This window comes from Cebus imitator, unplaced genomic scaffold (assembly GCF_001604975.1).
Source record: "Cebus imitator isolate Cc_AM_T3 unplaced genomic scaffold, Cebus_imitator-1.0 Scaffold415, whole genome shotgun sequence".
Classification (NCBI taxonomy): domain Eukaryota; kingdom Metazoa; phylum Chordata; class Mammalia; order Primates; family Cebidae; genus Cebus; species Cebus imitator.
Window position 1 is genome coordinate 900,175 of NW_016107730.1, and position 13,151 is coordinate 913,325.

The 13,151-nt window shown below is 48.2% G+C and overlaps 1 protein-coding gene across 4 annotated transcripts in view; it reads left to right on the forward strand.

The window, feature by feature from the left end:
* The window catches only part of STAT3 (signal transducer and activator of transcription 3), a 78,016-nt gene extending 65,698 nt beyond the window's left edge, over nt 1-12,318 (forward strand). Inside the window, exons 16-24 of one of the 4 annotated variants that reach the window (XM_017509412.2) lie at nt 562-660; nt 777-912; nt 2,538-2,590; nt 2,807-2,901; nt 3,017-3,156; nt 3,656-3,868; nt 9,280-9,322; nt 9,603-9,715; nt 11,030-12,037. In XM_017509412.2, the coding sequence (XP_017364901.1) occupies nt 562-660; nt 777-912; nt 2,538-2,590; nt 2,807-2,901; nt 3,017-3,156; nt 3,656-3,868; nt 9,280-9,322; nt 9,603-9,715; nt 11,030-11,085 (948 nt within the window). In that variant the 3' untranslated portion in view covers nt 11,086-12,037. Of the gene's footprint in view, nt 1-561; nt 661-776; nt 913-2,537; nt 2,591-2,806; nt 2,902-3,016; nt 3,157-3,655; nt 3,869-9,279; nt 9,323-9,602; nt 9,716-11,029 lie in introns of all 4 variants that reach the window. The other 3 variants (XM_017509414.2, XM_017509413.2, XM_017509415.2) reach the window with 3 other exon arrangements.
* Nucleotides 12,319-13,151: the final 833 nt, after the last annotated feature.

A 13,151-nucleotide genomic window follows, 5' to 3' on the forward strand; every position in this document is an offset into this window, starting at 1 on the left:
GCGAAACTCCGTCTCAAAAAACAAAAAAAAAAAAAAGAAAGAAAGAAAGAAAGAAATTGATTAGAGCTAACTTTATAAAGTTTTGGCACAAGAGTCTTAGCAGCCAATGTGTTTAGTATACAGAAAACCATGGCAATGACATTCTCTTTTGCCAACTTTCTTGACTTTTAATTAAGATATACCTAGAAAAGCAGGAATTCTGGTCTTTGATTCCTGAGACCTCTCTGTTTCATGTGAAGATACAGCTTCAAGTCTTGGAGAATGCCTTCAGGGTCTTAAAAATGGGGCAATCTGTAGACTGTGAGTCAAGCTGTGAGCAAGTCAGGTTTTACAAGGGACTGGTATGTTCTGACAGCAGCCGAGCCCTGTGGCCATGCTGGGCATTCTTTCCACTCTGATTGCTGACTCAGCTGACTCAGTCACCCTCCTTGCCTAGAGTTGGCAGCAGGTGTGGCTTATGGCATGTCCTTTCATTCTGAGCCCCGTGAGATGCGGGTGAAGAGATTTCCGAGGCTGTGCGAGCCTCTCTGCCACCCTGCTCAGTGCCCACTTCCTCCGCAGACCCACTCCTTGCCAGTTGTGGTGATCTCCAACATCTGTCAGATGCCAAATGCCTGGGCGTCCATCCTGTGGTACAACATGCTGACCAACAACCCCAAGGTTAGTGCCCCCTCCTTTTAGTTGGTGCCCCAGGATCTTCTGCAACTTATAGTTACCTAGTATAGACAATGAGCACCATCGCTCATCTAAACGAGCAAATGTGTTCTTTCCAATAGAACGTGAACTTTTTTACCAAGCCCCCAATTGGAACGTGGGATCAAGTGGCCGAGGTTCTGAGCTGGCAATTCTCCTCCACCACCAAGCGAGGACTGAGCATCGAGCAGCTGACTACACTGGCAGAGAAACTCTTGGGTTCGCATTTTCACCCCTCCTCCCTCCCTCCTGCCCGGAAAAGGGATCTGTCCATTTTCATGCTGTGGGTGAAAATAAAAAAAAGAATCAAAAAAAGAAAGGGATCTGGCCTATAGGACTGCTCATTTGGGCCATGTCTACTGATCATTAGGTCATGTTTCCTGAGCAAGGCACTCCCCACTCCATCAGGTTGGAGGAGTCAGGGTACAGAGGCAGTTTGCAGTCAGGGTGATAATTTTTGAGGTAGGAGGTAGATTTCTTTTCTCCTGGTTGCTATCTCACTCACCCTTCCAGGGTACCACTCCATCTAACCTTAGAAGATCTTTTTTTTTCTTTCTTTCTTTTTTTTTTTTAAAGATGGGGTTTCACTATGTTGGTCAGGCTGGTCTTGAACTCCCAACCTCAGGTGATCCACCCTCCTTGGCCTCCAAAGTGCTTGGATTACAGGCGTGAGCCACCATGCCCGGCCTAGAAGATCTTTTAAGTGTGTTTTGGAAGGTAGAGCTAAAGGCTTGATATTCCCCATCCATTTCTTCTTCTTTTTTTTTTTTTTCCCTTGTTCCCTATCCATTTCTTTAATCAACTGTAGGCCAGTTTTTTGTGGATTTTCTTTGAGACAGAATCTCGCTCTGTCTCCAGGCTGGAGTGCAGTGGCGCATTCTCGGCTCACTGCAACCTCCGCCTCCCGGGTTCAAGTGATTCTCCTCTCTCAGCCTCCCACATGGCTCGGACTACAGGCATGCGCCACCACACCAGGCTAATTTTGTATTTTTACTAGAGATGGGGTTTCACTATGTTGGTCAGGATGGTCTAAATCTCTTGACCTCATGATTTGCCCACCTCTTCCTCCCAAAGTGCTGGGATTATAGGAATGAGCCACCGCGCCCAGCCGCCTATAGGCTAGTTTTTAAAAAAGAATTAGTGGAATATTTTATGTGCTACCTGGGCTAGAAGTAGCTTTATCCTAATAAAGCTGTTGCCACCAAATACACCTGTCTGACACCAGATGTCAGCTTGTTAGTGAGTGCTGCTGCTGGTCCCCAGCCCACCACCCAAGCTGGGAAGAGCAGGGACTTGTTGTATCACCCTCTATCCCTGCTGGGCTACCCAGCAACAAAGATGGGTCACATAACGGCAGTGTGTTTGTCCTCATGTGTGTACACACACAACAGAGGCCACCTTTTAATATGTGAACGCCAGTGGTTTCGTGGCCCATTGTGGGACCAATGTTTGTGTGTTCTGTTTTAAGAAATAACACCAGGCTGGGCTTGGTGGCTCAAGCCTGTAATCCCAGCACTTTGGAAGGCTGAGGTGGGCAGATCACAAGGTCAAGAGATCGAGACCATCCTGGCCAACATGGTGAAACCCTGTCTCTACTAAAATAATAAAAATTAGCCAGGCGTGGTGGCACATGCCTGTAGTCCTAGCCACTCAGGAGGCTGAGGGAGGAGAATCACTTGAATCCAGGAGGCAGGAGGTTGCAGTGAGCTGAGATTGCGCCACTGCACTCCAGCCTGACGACAGAGCGAGACTCTGTCTCAAAAAAAAAAAAAAAAGAAAGTAAGAAATAACATCTTGACCCCAACCTGAAAATGTACTACTTGATTCTTTTTCTTTTCCCTCAGGACCTGGTGTGAATTATTCAGGGTGTCAGATCACATGGGCTAAGTTTTGCAAAGTAAGCAATCTTGTTAAATCCTCGTGGGAATGGGAGTACTCACCTGCACGGCTGTTGTGGAGGGCTCTGGCTTGAAGGCCTAAACTCTTGGTCCAGCAGCCAGTAGGACCTGCCAGCGAGTAGACTGGCCTCAGGATTTGGGTGGTGCACTGTGCCCCGGGAAGGGAAAGGCTGGGGTGGCGGTAGACTTGGCTTTCCCGTTATTCTTTTCTCCAGGAAAACATGGCTGGCAAGGGCTTCTCCTTCTGGGTCTGGCTGGACAATATCATTGACCTTGTGAAAAAGTATATCCTGGCCCTTTGGAACGAAGGGTAGGTCGGACAGAGTGTGCACAGGTGTAACCAAGTCTCCTGCTCTTGGTGAGCCAGTGGCAGTGGGTGGCTGACCTGTTAGCAGTAACAACACTGTTCCTCCTCTTGGCTTCAGGTACATCATGGGCTTTATCAGTAAGGAGAGGGAGCGGGCCATCCTGAGCACCAAGCCTCCAGGCACCTTCCTGCTAAGGTTCAGTGAAAGCAGCAAAGAAGGCGGCGTCACTTTCACTTGGGTGGAGAAGGACATCAGTGGTAAGTGAGGCTCCCACCCACCCCACCTGCTGGCGGCTGCTGAGGCCTCATCACCGCTGCTAGTTCCAGGCACCTACTGCCCCCTGGTGGGTGGAGATGGCCCTGACTCCCTGCCTCACTCAGACACATTTGGGTGACTTCTAAATCCTTCCAGCTGAAGCATTGGTTTGCTTTTGTTTTGCTTCCTCCAGTGGCTATTGGTTGAGAAATTTGCAGTTTAAATTTTATTCTTCATCCCTTTCCTGTTTATCCTGTTAATATATCTTACGCAAGTAGTTATATTCAAGTTTATGGCCTTTGACTTAGCTGGTAGCCTCTTCTCAATTAGAAGCCAGCCTGAAACATTTCCACAGTACCAGGTCACTGGACAGGAGGTTCAGGGTCTTAACACTAGGGTGGCTTACGTCTTCTCCCCTTAGAGGAAATAAAAATGGGCCCTTTTCTCTGAGATTACCTAGCTGTAGGTGCCATGATCTTTCCTTCCCATGTCCCGTGACAGGTAAGACCCAGATCCAGTCGGTGGAACCATACACCAAGCAGCAGCTGAACAACATGTCATTTGCCGAAATCATCATGGGCTATAAGATCATGGATGCTACCAACATCCTGGTCTCTCCGCTGGTCTATCTCTACCCTGACATTCCCAAGGAGGAGGCATTCGGAAAGTATTGTCGGCCAGAGAGCCAGGAGCATCCCGAAGCTGACCCAGGTAGTTGTTGATTTTCCATGTTACTGGCATTTAATTTTTGGGAAAAGTTGGAAATTTCAGGATCCTTGGAGGATAGACAGGCAAATGCCTGAATAACCTGGGGGATCATTATTTGTCCTTATGGGAACGCACTGTAATGAGTGCTTTTCTGGGGGTGACTGATGGGATTTGAGAGGAGAATCAGAATCACTTAGACTAGTGCAGCCCCTGCTTCACGAGAGTTCACTAGTCTTAAGAGGGGATACAGCCTGGGCAATATGGTGAAACCACGTCTCTACAAAAATACAAAAAAATTACCCGGGTGTGGTGGCACGCATTTGTAGTTGTAGCTACTCGGGAGGCTGAGGCGGGAGGATCACCTGAGCCCAGGAGTTCAAGGCTGTAAGTAAGCGATGATCGTGCCACTGCACTCCAGCCTGGCTGATAGTGAGACACTGCGTCAATAATAAAAATAAAGAAGGGACTGATACACATACATACCCCAAAACATGCCTGAAACATGAGAAGAGAAAGTGAAGACAGTTCTTTGTTAACAGGATGCCCAGCTGGCACAGTGCTTCCGTAGACGCTGGAAGGTTTGAGCACGGGTTTTAGCCCAGTGTACCACTTTTTGTCTGTCACTGAACCATGTCAGTGTGGCAGGCAGGTGGGCTGAAGAAAGGCTTTCTGGAGGAAATGATTATTAGCAGCATGGGAGAATGGTTTACACCAGAGTAGAAGAGCTGGGAGCATCATGTTTGAAGGGGAAGACAGTGCCTGGGTGGAGGGCAAGGGATCGGTATTTAGAATGTGCAACTGTTGCAAATAAGGTATTTTTTAATGTGTAAGAGGATGTGTATTTATATGTTACATATAAATTATTTTCGCTGGGTGCAGTGGCTCATGCCTGTAGACCTAGCACTTTGGGAGGCCCAGTTAGGAGGATCACTTGAGCCTGGGAGTTTGAGGCCAGCCTAGACAACGTAGTGAGAGCATAAAAAAATTTTTTTTAATTAGCCAGGGGTGGTGGTTTGTGCCTATAGTCCTAGCTACTTAGGAGACTGAGGTGGGTGGATTGCTTGAGCCAGAAGGTTGAGGCTGCAGTCAGCCATGATTATACCACTGCACTCCAGCCTGGACAACAGAACAAGACCTTGTCTTACAAATAATAAAGAAATTAAAAGTATTATTTTACATTAAACCTGTAATCTCAGCTGGGCGTGGTGGTTCACACATGCAATCCTGCCACTTTGGGAGGCTGAAGCAGGAGGATCACTTGAGGCCAGGAGCAGCTCAAAACCAGCCTGGCAACATAGTAAGACCCCTCTACAGAAAAAAAAAAAAAAAGAAAAGAAAAGAAAAAAGATAAAACAAAACAGGCTGGGCACGGTGGCTCACGCCTATAATCCCAGCACTTTGGGAGGCAGAGGCAGGCGGATCACCTGAGGTCGGAAGTTCGAGAGCAGCCTCACCAACAGGGAGAAATCCCGTCTCTTACTAAAAACACAAAATTAGCTGGGCATGGCGGTGCATGCCTGTAATCCCAGCTAGCTGGGAGGCTGAGACAGGAGAATCGCTTGAAACCTGGGAGGCGGAGGTTGCGGTGAACCAAGATCATGGTATTGTACTCCAGCCTGGAAAACAAGAGTGAAACTCCATCTCGAAAAAAAGAAAAAGAAAAAACAAAACTGTAATCTCTGGAGCTGTCCTCAGTGTGGAGGAGGCAGCCCTGTCCCCTTTCAGCACTTGTTGCTTTGACTCTCTGGGTTCCCTGTGGAGATCCTGATGGGGAGCCTCTGATTTGCCATTCTTTGTTTTATCTAACTTTCTGTAATTATAAAGCTGGAGTGCAGTGGTGCGATCTCGACTCACTGCAACCTCTGCCTCCTGGTTCAAGCAATTCTCCTGCTTCAGCCTCCCAAGTAGCTGGAATTACAGGCAACTGCCACCACGCCCGGCTAATTTTTGTATTTTTAGCAGAGAAGGAGTTTCGCCATGTTGGCCAGGCTGACCTCGAATTCCAGACCTCAGGTGATCCACCCGCCTCAGCCTCCCAAAGTGCTGGGATTACAGGCACGAGCTACCGCGCCCAGCCTAATGATGGGCTCTTTAACGTGATTTTTTTAACCTCCCTGCCCAGGTTACTGTTGAAAAAGCTGTTTTTGTCCAAATAGCACACACACAGAAACCCACCAACTTCTCTCCTACTTTTTCCTAGGAATTCCTTCTGAGGATCTTCTTGGGGTGGAGCAGCATGGGGCCTGGAGGAGGGAGTTGGAGCTAATTGACAGTAGCCTTTATCCTTCATTCCTGCCCTGAGTTTTGTTCACACTATAGGAGTTTCACTCACTTCCTGTCTGCCGCCTATCTCTCTTTCCACGTGTGTTTCAGTTGGGAGATCTGTTTATCAGCCCCAGCCACACTGCTCTTTGTTCCTTTTGCAAAAGACATTGGGGTCCCAGGGCTGCTTTCAAGTTCCCACCTCCCAGTCTGAGGCTGCATCCTCCATTACCATTGCCCTTCCTGTGGGCTGGGAGGCCAGGTCCTTTCCTGCCCAGTTTCCTGGGGGCAAGGCCCTCATCAGGAGAAAGAACTAATTACTTGAGTAATTTGCCTGCCTCGCTGAGGGGCAAGGCACTCATCAAGAGAAAAGAACTAATTACTTGAGTAATTTGCCAGTCTCAGTGAGAGGAGTGTACCCTGAGGGGCTTGGTGGGGGGAGGTCCCTGTTATAAAATGGGCGCCTTCAGGAAGGAACATGTGACCATTTCTTCTCTTTCCATCACAAGACTATTATGGTGTGAGAGTCTCAAGATAATTATCCTCCTGGGACTCTTCTCTCTTCCTTCTCTACTGGAAACCCACAAGGCATTTCCTTCTGCTTGAGGGAGAGGTTCTGAGCCACTTACAGATTAGATAAAGTACATTTACAACCTGTACAAAGCCACAAATGAAGGCATTTTTCTCAGCTATCTTTGTTTTGTTGTTGTTATTGTTGTTGTTGTTTTGTTTTTTGAGACTGAGTCTTGCTCTGTCTCCCAGGTTGGAGTGCAGTGTCGGGATCTTGGCTCACTGCAACCTCCATCTCCCAGGTTCAAGAGATTCTCGTGCTTCAGCCTCCCGAGTAGCTGGGATTACAGACACACGCCAGTACGCCTGGCTAATTTTTCGTAGAGACAGGGTTTCACCAGGCTGGTCTCAAACTCCTGACCTCAAGTGATCTTCCCTCCTTGGCCTCCCAAAGTGCTGGGATTATAGGCTTGAGCCACCGAGCCTGGCCTTGTTTTTGTGTTTGTTTTGAGAGTCTCTGTCATCCAGGCTGGAGTACAGTGGCGCGATCTAAGCTCACTGCAGCCTCTGCCTCCTGGGTTCAAGTGATTTTTCTGCCTCAGCCTCCTCAGTAGCTGGGGATTATAGTCGTGCCACCATGCCCAGCTAATGTTTGTATTTTCAGTAAAGACGGGGTTTCGCCATGTTGGCCAGACTGGTCTTAAACTCCTGGCCTCAAGTGATCACCCAACTCAGCCTCCCAAAGTGCAGGGATTACAAGCGTGAGCCACTGTGCCCAGCCTCAGCTATCTTGATCGCTAGAGAATTAAATCCTTTTCTGTCTAGGGTGTCAGCTCCGTAAGGGCTGGGCCAAAACGATTGGATTTATAAGATACTGAAGCCCTTTCTCAGTAGCTCCTTTGAATTCTGTACTGAATTGATCAGTTTCTTGGCCAAAAGTAAGCTCAGAGGGTAGCCCAAGAGCCACTCTGCAGTGCTTTCTTTCACACGGTCATCATGCTTTCCCATCCTTCAGGGTCTCTGTAAGCGTCATGATTTATGGCTGTGCTGTTCGCAGCTCGCCCCTCCCTGCCCCGTGCCTTCTCAACGGTTTGTTCACCTGAATTCCCCAGATTTCCTGCCAGTGTCTGCAAGGTTCCTCGACCTCTTGATATAAGCATTCAGCATCTAAAATTCAGTTGATTCCCATCATCACATTTCTAACATAAATGACAGAGCTCATAGAAAATCGGCACCTTTTCTTCCCCCTCCCTCTTATTTTATACATAAAAAAGAACATGGGCTGGGCATTGTGGCCAAGTCTGGGTGTGATGGCTCTTACCTATAATCCCAGCATTTTGGGAGGCTGAGCTGGGTGGATCACTTGAGGTCAGGAGTTGGAGACCAGCATGGTCAACATGGCAAAACCCTGTCTCTACTAAAAATACAAAAATTATTCTGGGTGCGGTGGCTCACGCCTGATCCCAGCACTTTGGGAGGCCAGGGCGGGTGGATCACCTGAGGTCAGGAGTTCAAGACCAGCCTGGCTATAATGGTGAAACCCTGTCTCTACTAAGATTACAAAAAATAAAACTAGCCAGGCATGGTGGTGGGTGCTTATAATCCCAGCTACTCAGGAGGCTGATGAAGGAGAATCACTTGAACCCTGGAGGTAGAGGTTGCAGTGAGCCGAGATCGCGCCACTGCACTCGAGCCTGGGCAACAGAGCAAAACTCCGTCTCAAAAAAAAAAAGACAAAAATTAGCCAGGCATGGTGGTGCCACCTGTAGTCCCAGCTGCTTGGGAGACTGAGGCAGGAGAATTGCTTTGACCCAGGATGGGGAGGTTGTAGTGAGTCGAGATTGTGCAACTGCACTCGAGCCTGGGCAACAGAATGAGACTCTGTCTCAAAAATCAACCACCACCGCCACTACCACCGCCACCAAAAAAAGAGACTACGCCTTGTTCCAGGTCTCTTAGCTGTTGAAGATGTACCTGGATCCAGGTCTCTGGTCTTCTATTTGAATCAATTGTACTGCCCTGCAAAGTCATATTCTCTTTGGTGCTTTTTGATTGATGTATTTATCCAAGTAGGAAGTTACCCATGCCCTCATCCAAAAATGTGGTAGAGGCCAGATGAGTGCTGGTAGGAATAGGAGGTATAACCTTTGGCTTTGGAACCACAAGCATTAGCCGTCTCCATGTTCTCTTAAAGACTGGGTGATGTTGGTATCTAGGCCGAACACCATGCAAAGACTACACAGGCTCGGTTCCTGCACGCAGAGAAGTTACCTAAGAGATAGGACCAGCCAGAGTAGAATCCTAAGACCACATGGAGGCTGTTAAACTTTTAAATCTAGGGAAAGAATGAACACAAGGTTGGCATTAGTCTAGGCTCAGGTGGGAAAGGGTTATGCTGAAAAGTCTCTGCAGCTCAGCACAGCTTTGTGCAAAGGACTGAAGTTCAAAGCTGCCAGTACCTAGAATATCACTTAGTAAAGATGAGGGCGGGCAACCCTGAGGGGCAGATAGAGCTTTCCAGACAATCTCTGCATGAGGATGGAGTGAGCTTCAAATCGGTCCTGCTGAGGCAGCCAGCGTCCTCTGGCTCTGCTTACTGAATGTGAAGTAACAGTCAGTAAGAAGACTGGTTTTGTTCTTCCCAGGCGCTGCCCCATACCTGAAGACCAAGTTTATCTGTGTGACACCGTAAGTGGCTTCCTTTCCCAATTTTGCCTTTATTTCTAATATCCTCAGTTATCCCTGGGAATAGGACACTGGGTGAGAGTTCATCTGCCAAGGGTTGGAAGCCCCTGGGCTATGTTTAGTACTCAAAGTGACCTTGTGTGTTTAAAAAGCTTGAGCTTTTATTTTTCTGTTGGAGACCAGAGTTTGATGGCTTGTGTGTGTGTGTTTGTTCTTTTTTTTTTTTTCCATTGTGTCTTGTCAACCCCCCCTTTCCCCTCCTGCTGCCCCCCATTTCCTACAGAACGACCTGCAGCAATACCATTGACCTGCCGATGTCCCCCCGCACTTTAGATTCATTGATGCAGTTTGGAAATAATGGTGAAGGTGCTGAACCCTCAGCGGGAGGGCAGTTTGGTGAGTATTTGGTTGACAGATGTTGTTCCTCTGAGGGAAGTTGTTTCCCCTTTTGAGTGATGCTCGCATGTACACAACCGAGAGCTGGTCACTCGGAATGGTAGGAGGTTCTAGAGCATTGTTCTCCAGTAGAAATGTCATGAATGCCACATGTGCAAATATAAGTCCTCTAGCAGCCACATTGGAAACCAATGAAGTTAATTTTTACAATATATTTTATTTAACCCCGTAAATCCAACATACTTCAATTCAACATTTAAGAAAAAGTTGAGGCTGGGTGCGGTGGGTCATGCCTGTAATCCCAGCACTTTGGGAGGCCGAGGTGGGTGGCTCACTTGAGGTCAGGAGTTGGAGACCAGCCTGGCCAACAGGATGAGAGACCACATCTCTACAAAAAATGTAAAAATTAGCCAGGCATGGTGGCACATGCCTGTAATCCCAGTTACTCGGGAGGCTGAGATGGGAGGATCCCTTGAGCCTTGGAAATGGAGGTTGCAGTGAGCCGAGATGGTGCCACTGCACTCCAGCCTGGGCAACAGAGTAAGACTCCATCTCAAAAAAACTAAACTAAACTAAAAGAAAAAGTTGAGGTCGGGCGCGGTGGCTCACGCCTGTAATCCCAGCACTTTGGGAGGCCGAGGCGGGCGGATCACAAGGTCAAGAGATCGAGACTATCCTGGCCAACATGGGGAAACCCTGTCTATACTAAAAAATACAAAAATTAGCTGGGCGTGGTGGTGGCACGCCTGTAGTCCCAGCTACTCGGGAGGCTGAGGCAGGAGAATTGCTTGAACCCAGGAGGCAGAGATTTCAGTGAGCTGAGATTGCGCTACTGCACTCCAGCCTGGCTCCTGGTGACAGAGCAAGACTCTGGCTCCAAAAAAAAAAGTTGAGATCTTTTTCTTTTTTCATTTTTTTCTTTCCTATAAGTCTTTAAAATCTGGTGGACTTTTGACAGCCACAGCACAGCTCAGTTTGGATAAACCAAATCTCAAATGCTCGGTGGCCACGTGTGACTCGGGGCTTCTGAATTAAATAGTAGATCAAGGGCAGAAGAGCCAAGGACAGCCTTAGATCTTCTGTAAATGTAGAGATCTGAGAATCAGTGAAGGGAGGAAGGAGAAGGGCCCTTCCAGAGGTAGGGTCTTCTAGGGAGGAGAGTAAATCTGGCTTTTCTCACCATCCCTGGGCTTTAAGGGGCAGGAGACTAGATAGCAGTGGTAGCCTGAGCCCCGTCCTCTAAAGGGCTGGGGTCGTGCCCTGCCAGTTGCAGAGGGTGGACAACTGAACCCTTTTCCCTGTCTGTCCCTCCAGAGTCCCTCACCTTTGACATGGAGTTGACCTCGGAGTGCGCTACCTCCCCCATGTGAGGAGCTGAGAACGGAAGCTGCAGAAAGATACGACTGAGGCGCCTACCTGCGTTCCGCCACCCCTCACACAGCCAAACCCCAGATCATCTGAAACTACTAACTTTGTGGTTCCAGATTTTTTTTAATCTCCTACTTCTGCTATCTTTGAGCAATCTGGGCACTTTTTAAAATAGAGAAATGAGTGAATGTGGGTGATATGCTTTTATCTAAATGCAAATAAGGATGTGTTCTCTGAGACCCATGATCAGGGGATGTGGCAGGGGGGTGGCTAGAGGGAGAAAAAGGAAATGTCTTGTGTTGTTTTGTCCCTGCCCTCCTTTCTCAGCAGCTGCTTCTTCTTGTTGTTCTTAGACAAGTGCCTCCTGGTGCCCGCGGCATCCTTCTGCCTGGTCCTGTAAACAAATGCCACAGGCCACCTGTAATTACATACTTCTGGCATTGCACTTTTTAACCTTGCTGACATCCAAATAGAAGACAGGACTATCTAAGCCCTAGGTTTCTTTTTAAATTAAGAAATAAGAACAATTAAAGGGCAAAAAACACTGTATCTGCATAGCCTTTCTGTATTTAAGAAACTTCAGGCCGGGCGTGATGGCTCACACCTGTAATCCCAGCACTTTGGGAGGCTGAGGCGGGTGGATCACAAAGTCAGGAGATTGAGAGCATCCTGACTAACACGATGAAACCCCATCTCTACTAAAAGTATAAAAAAGTAGCCAGGCATGGTGGCGTGCGCCTGTAATCCTAGCTACTTGGGAGGCTGAGGCAGGAGAATCGCTTGAACACGGGAGGCGGAGATCGCAGTGAGCCGAAATCACGCCACTTCATTCCAGCCTGGGTGATAGAGAGAGACTCCTTCTCAAAAAAAAGAAAAAAAAAAGAAGCTTCAGTTAACCGCCTCCTTGGTGCTTTAAGCATTCAGCTTCCTTCAGGCTGATAATTTATATAATCGCTGAAACAGGCTTCAGGTCAAACCCTTAAAAGACATCTGAAGCTGCAGCCTGGCCTTTGGTGTTGAAAGCGGAAGGTTTAAGGAGGACCCAAGCATTTTAGACTTTTTTTTATAAATAGACTTTTATTTTCCCTTGTAATGTATTGGCCTTTAGCGGGTAAGGCAGGGCAGAGGGTGCTCACAACCTTGACTCCCTTTCTCCCTGGACCTGATCTGCTGTTTCAGAGGCTAGGCTGTTTCTGTGGGTGCCTTATTAGGGCTGGGATACTTCTGATTCTGGCTTCCTTCCTGCCGCGCCCTCCTGACCCCAGTCCCCCTGACCCTGCTAGTGGCATGTCTCCTCCATTGTCTACAGGTCCCTCGTCCTGTTTGTTTAAGGAATCCTGGTCTCAGGACCTCATGGAAGAAGAGCGAGAGAGTTACAGGTTGAACGTGATGCAGACAGACTATGGGGCCCCAGCGACGTGTCTGGTTGAGCTCAGGGAATATGGTTCTTAGCCCAGTTTCTTGGTGATTTCCAGTGGCACTTGTAATGGCGTCTTCACTTAGTTCATGCAGGGCAAAAGCTTACTGATAAACTTGAGTCTGCCCTTGTGCCAGGGCGTATACTTGGCCTCCCTCTGAGGCTGGTGACTCTCTCCTCCCTGCTGGTGCCCCACAGGTGAGGCAGAACAGCTAGAGGGCCTCCCTGCCTGCCCGCCAAGGCCCATCAGCTCGCCTCTCCTGTGCATATGGGAACACTCAGCATATGCTAGGTGGGTCACCTCTGACCCAGAGGCATGGCCAGACTTAGCGATTCAAAACTACCTTGCCTTAGCTGATCAGAGTTTCTATGGAATTCTGTTTGTTAGAGCCAATTAGCTGGTCTCTGAATGAAGCAGGAGAGGACCTTCTCTGAGATGAGCAGGGCTTGCCCCAGTCCTCCCAGCTGGAGACAGCTAATGTGTCATGCAGAGCTCTCTTCAGTACATAATAAGCTTAACTGATAAACTGAGGGAATATTTAGAAAGGTGAGACGAGGGCTTACCATTGGGTTTAAATCATAGGGACCTAGGGCAAGGATCTGGGCTTCTCTGGAGCAGATATTGTCAAGTTCATGGCCTTAGGTAGCATA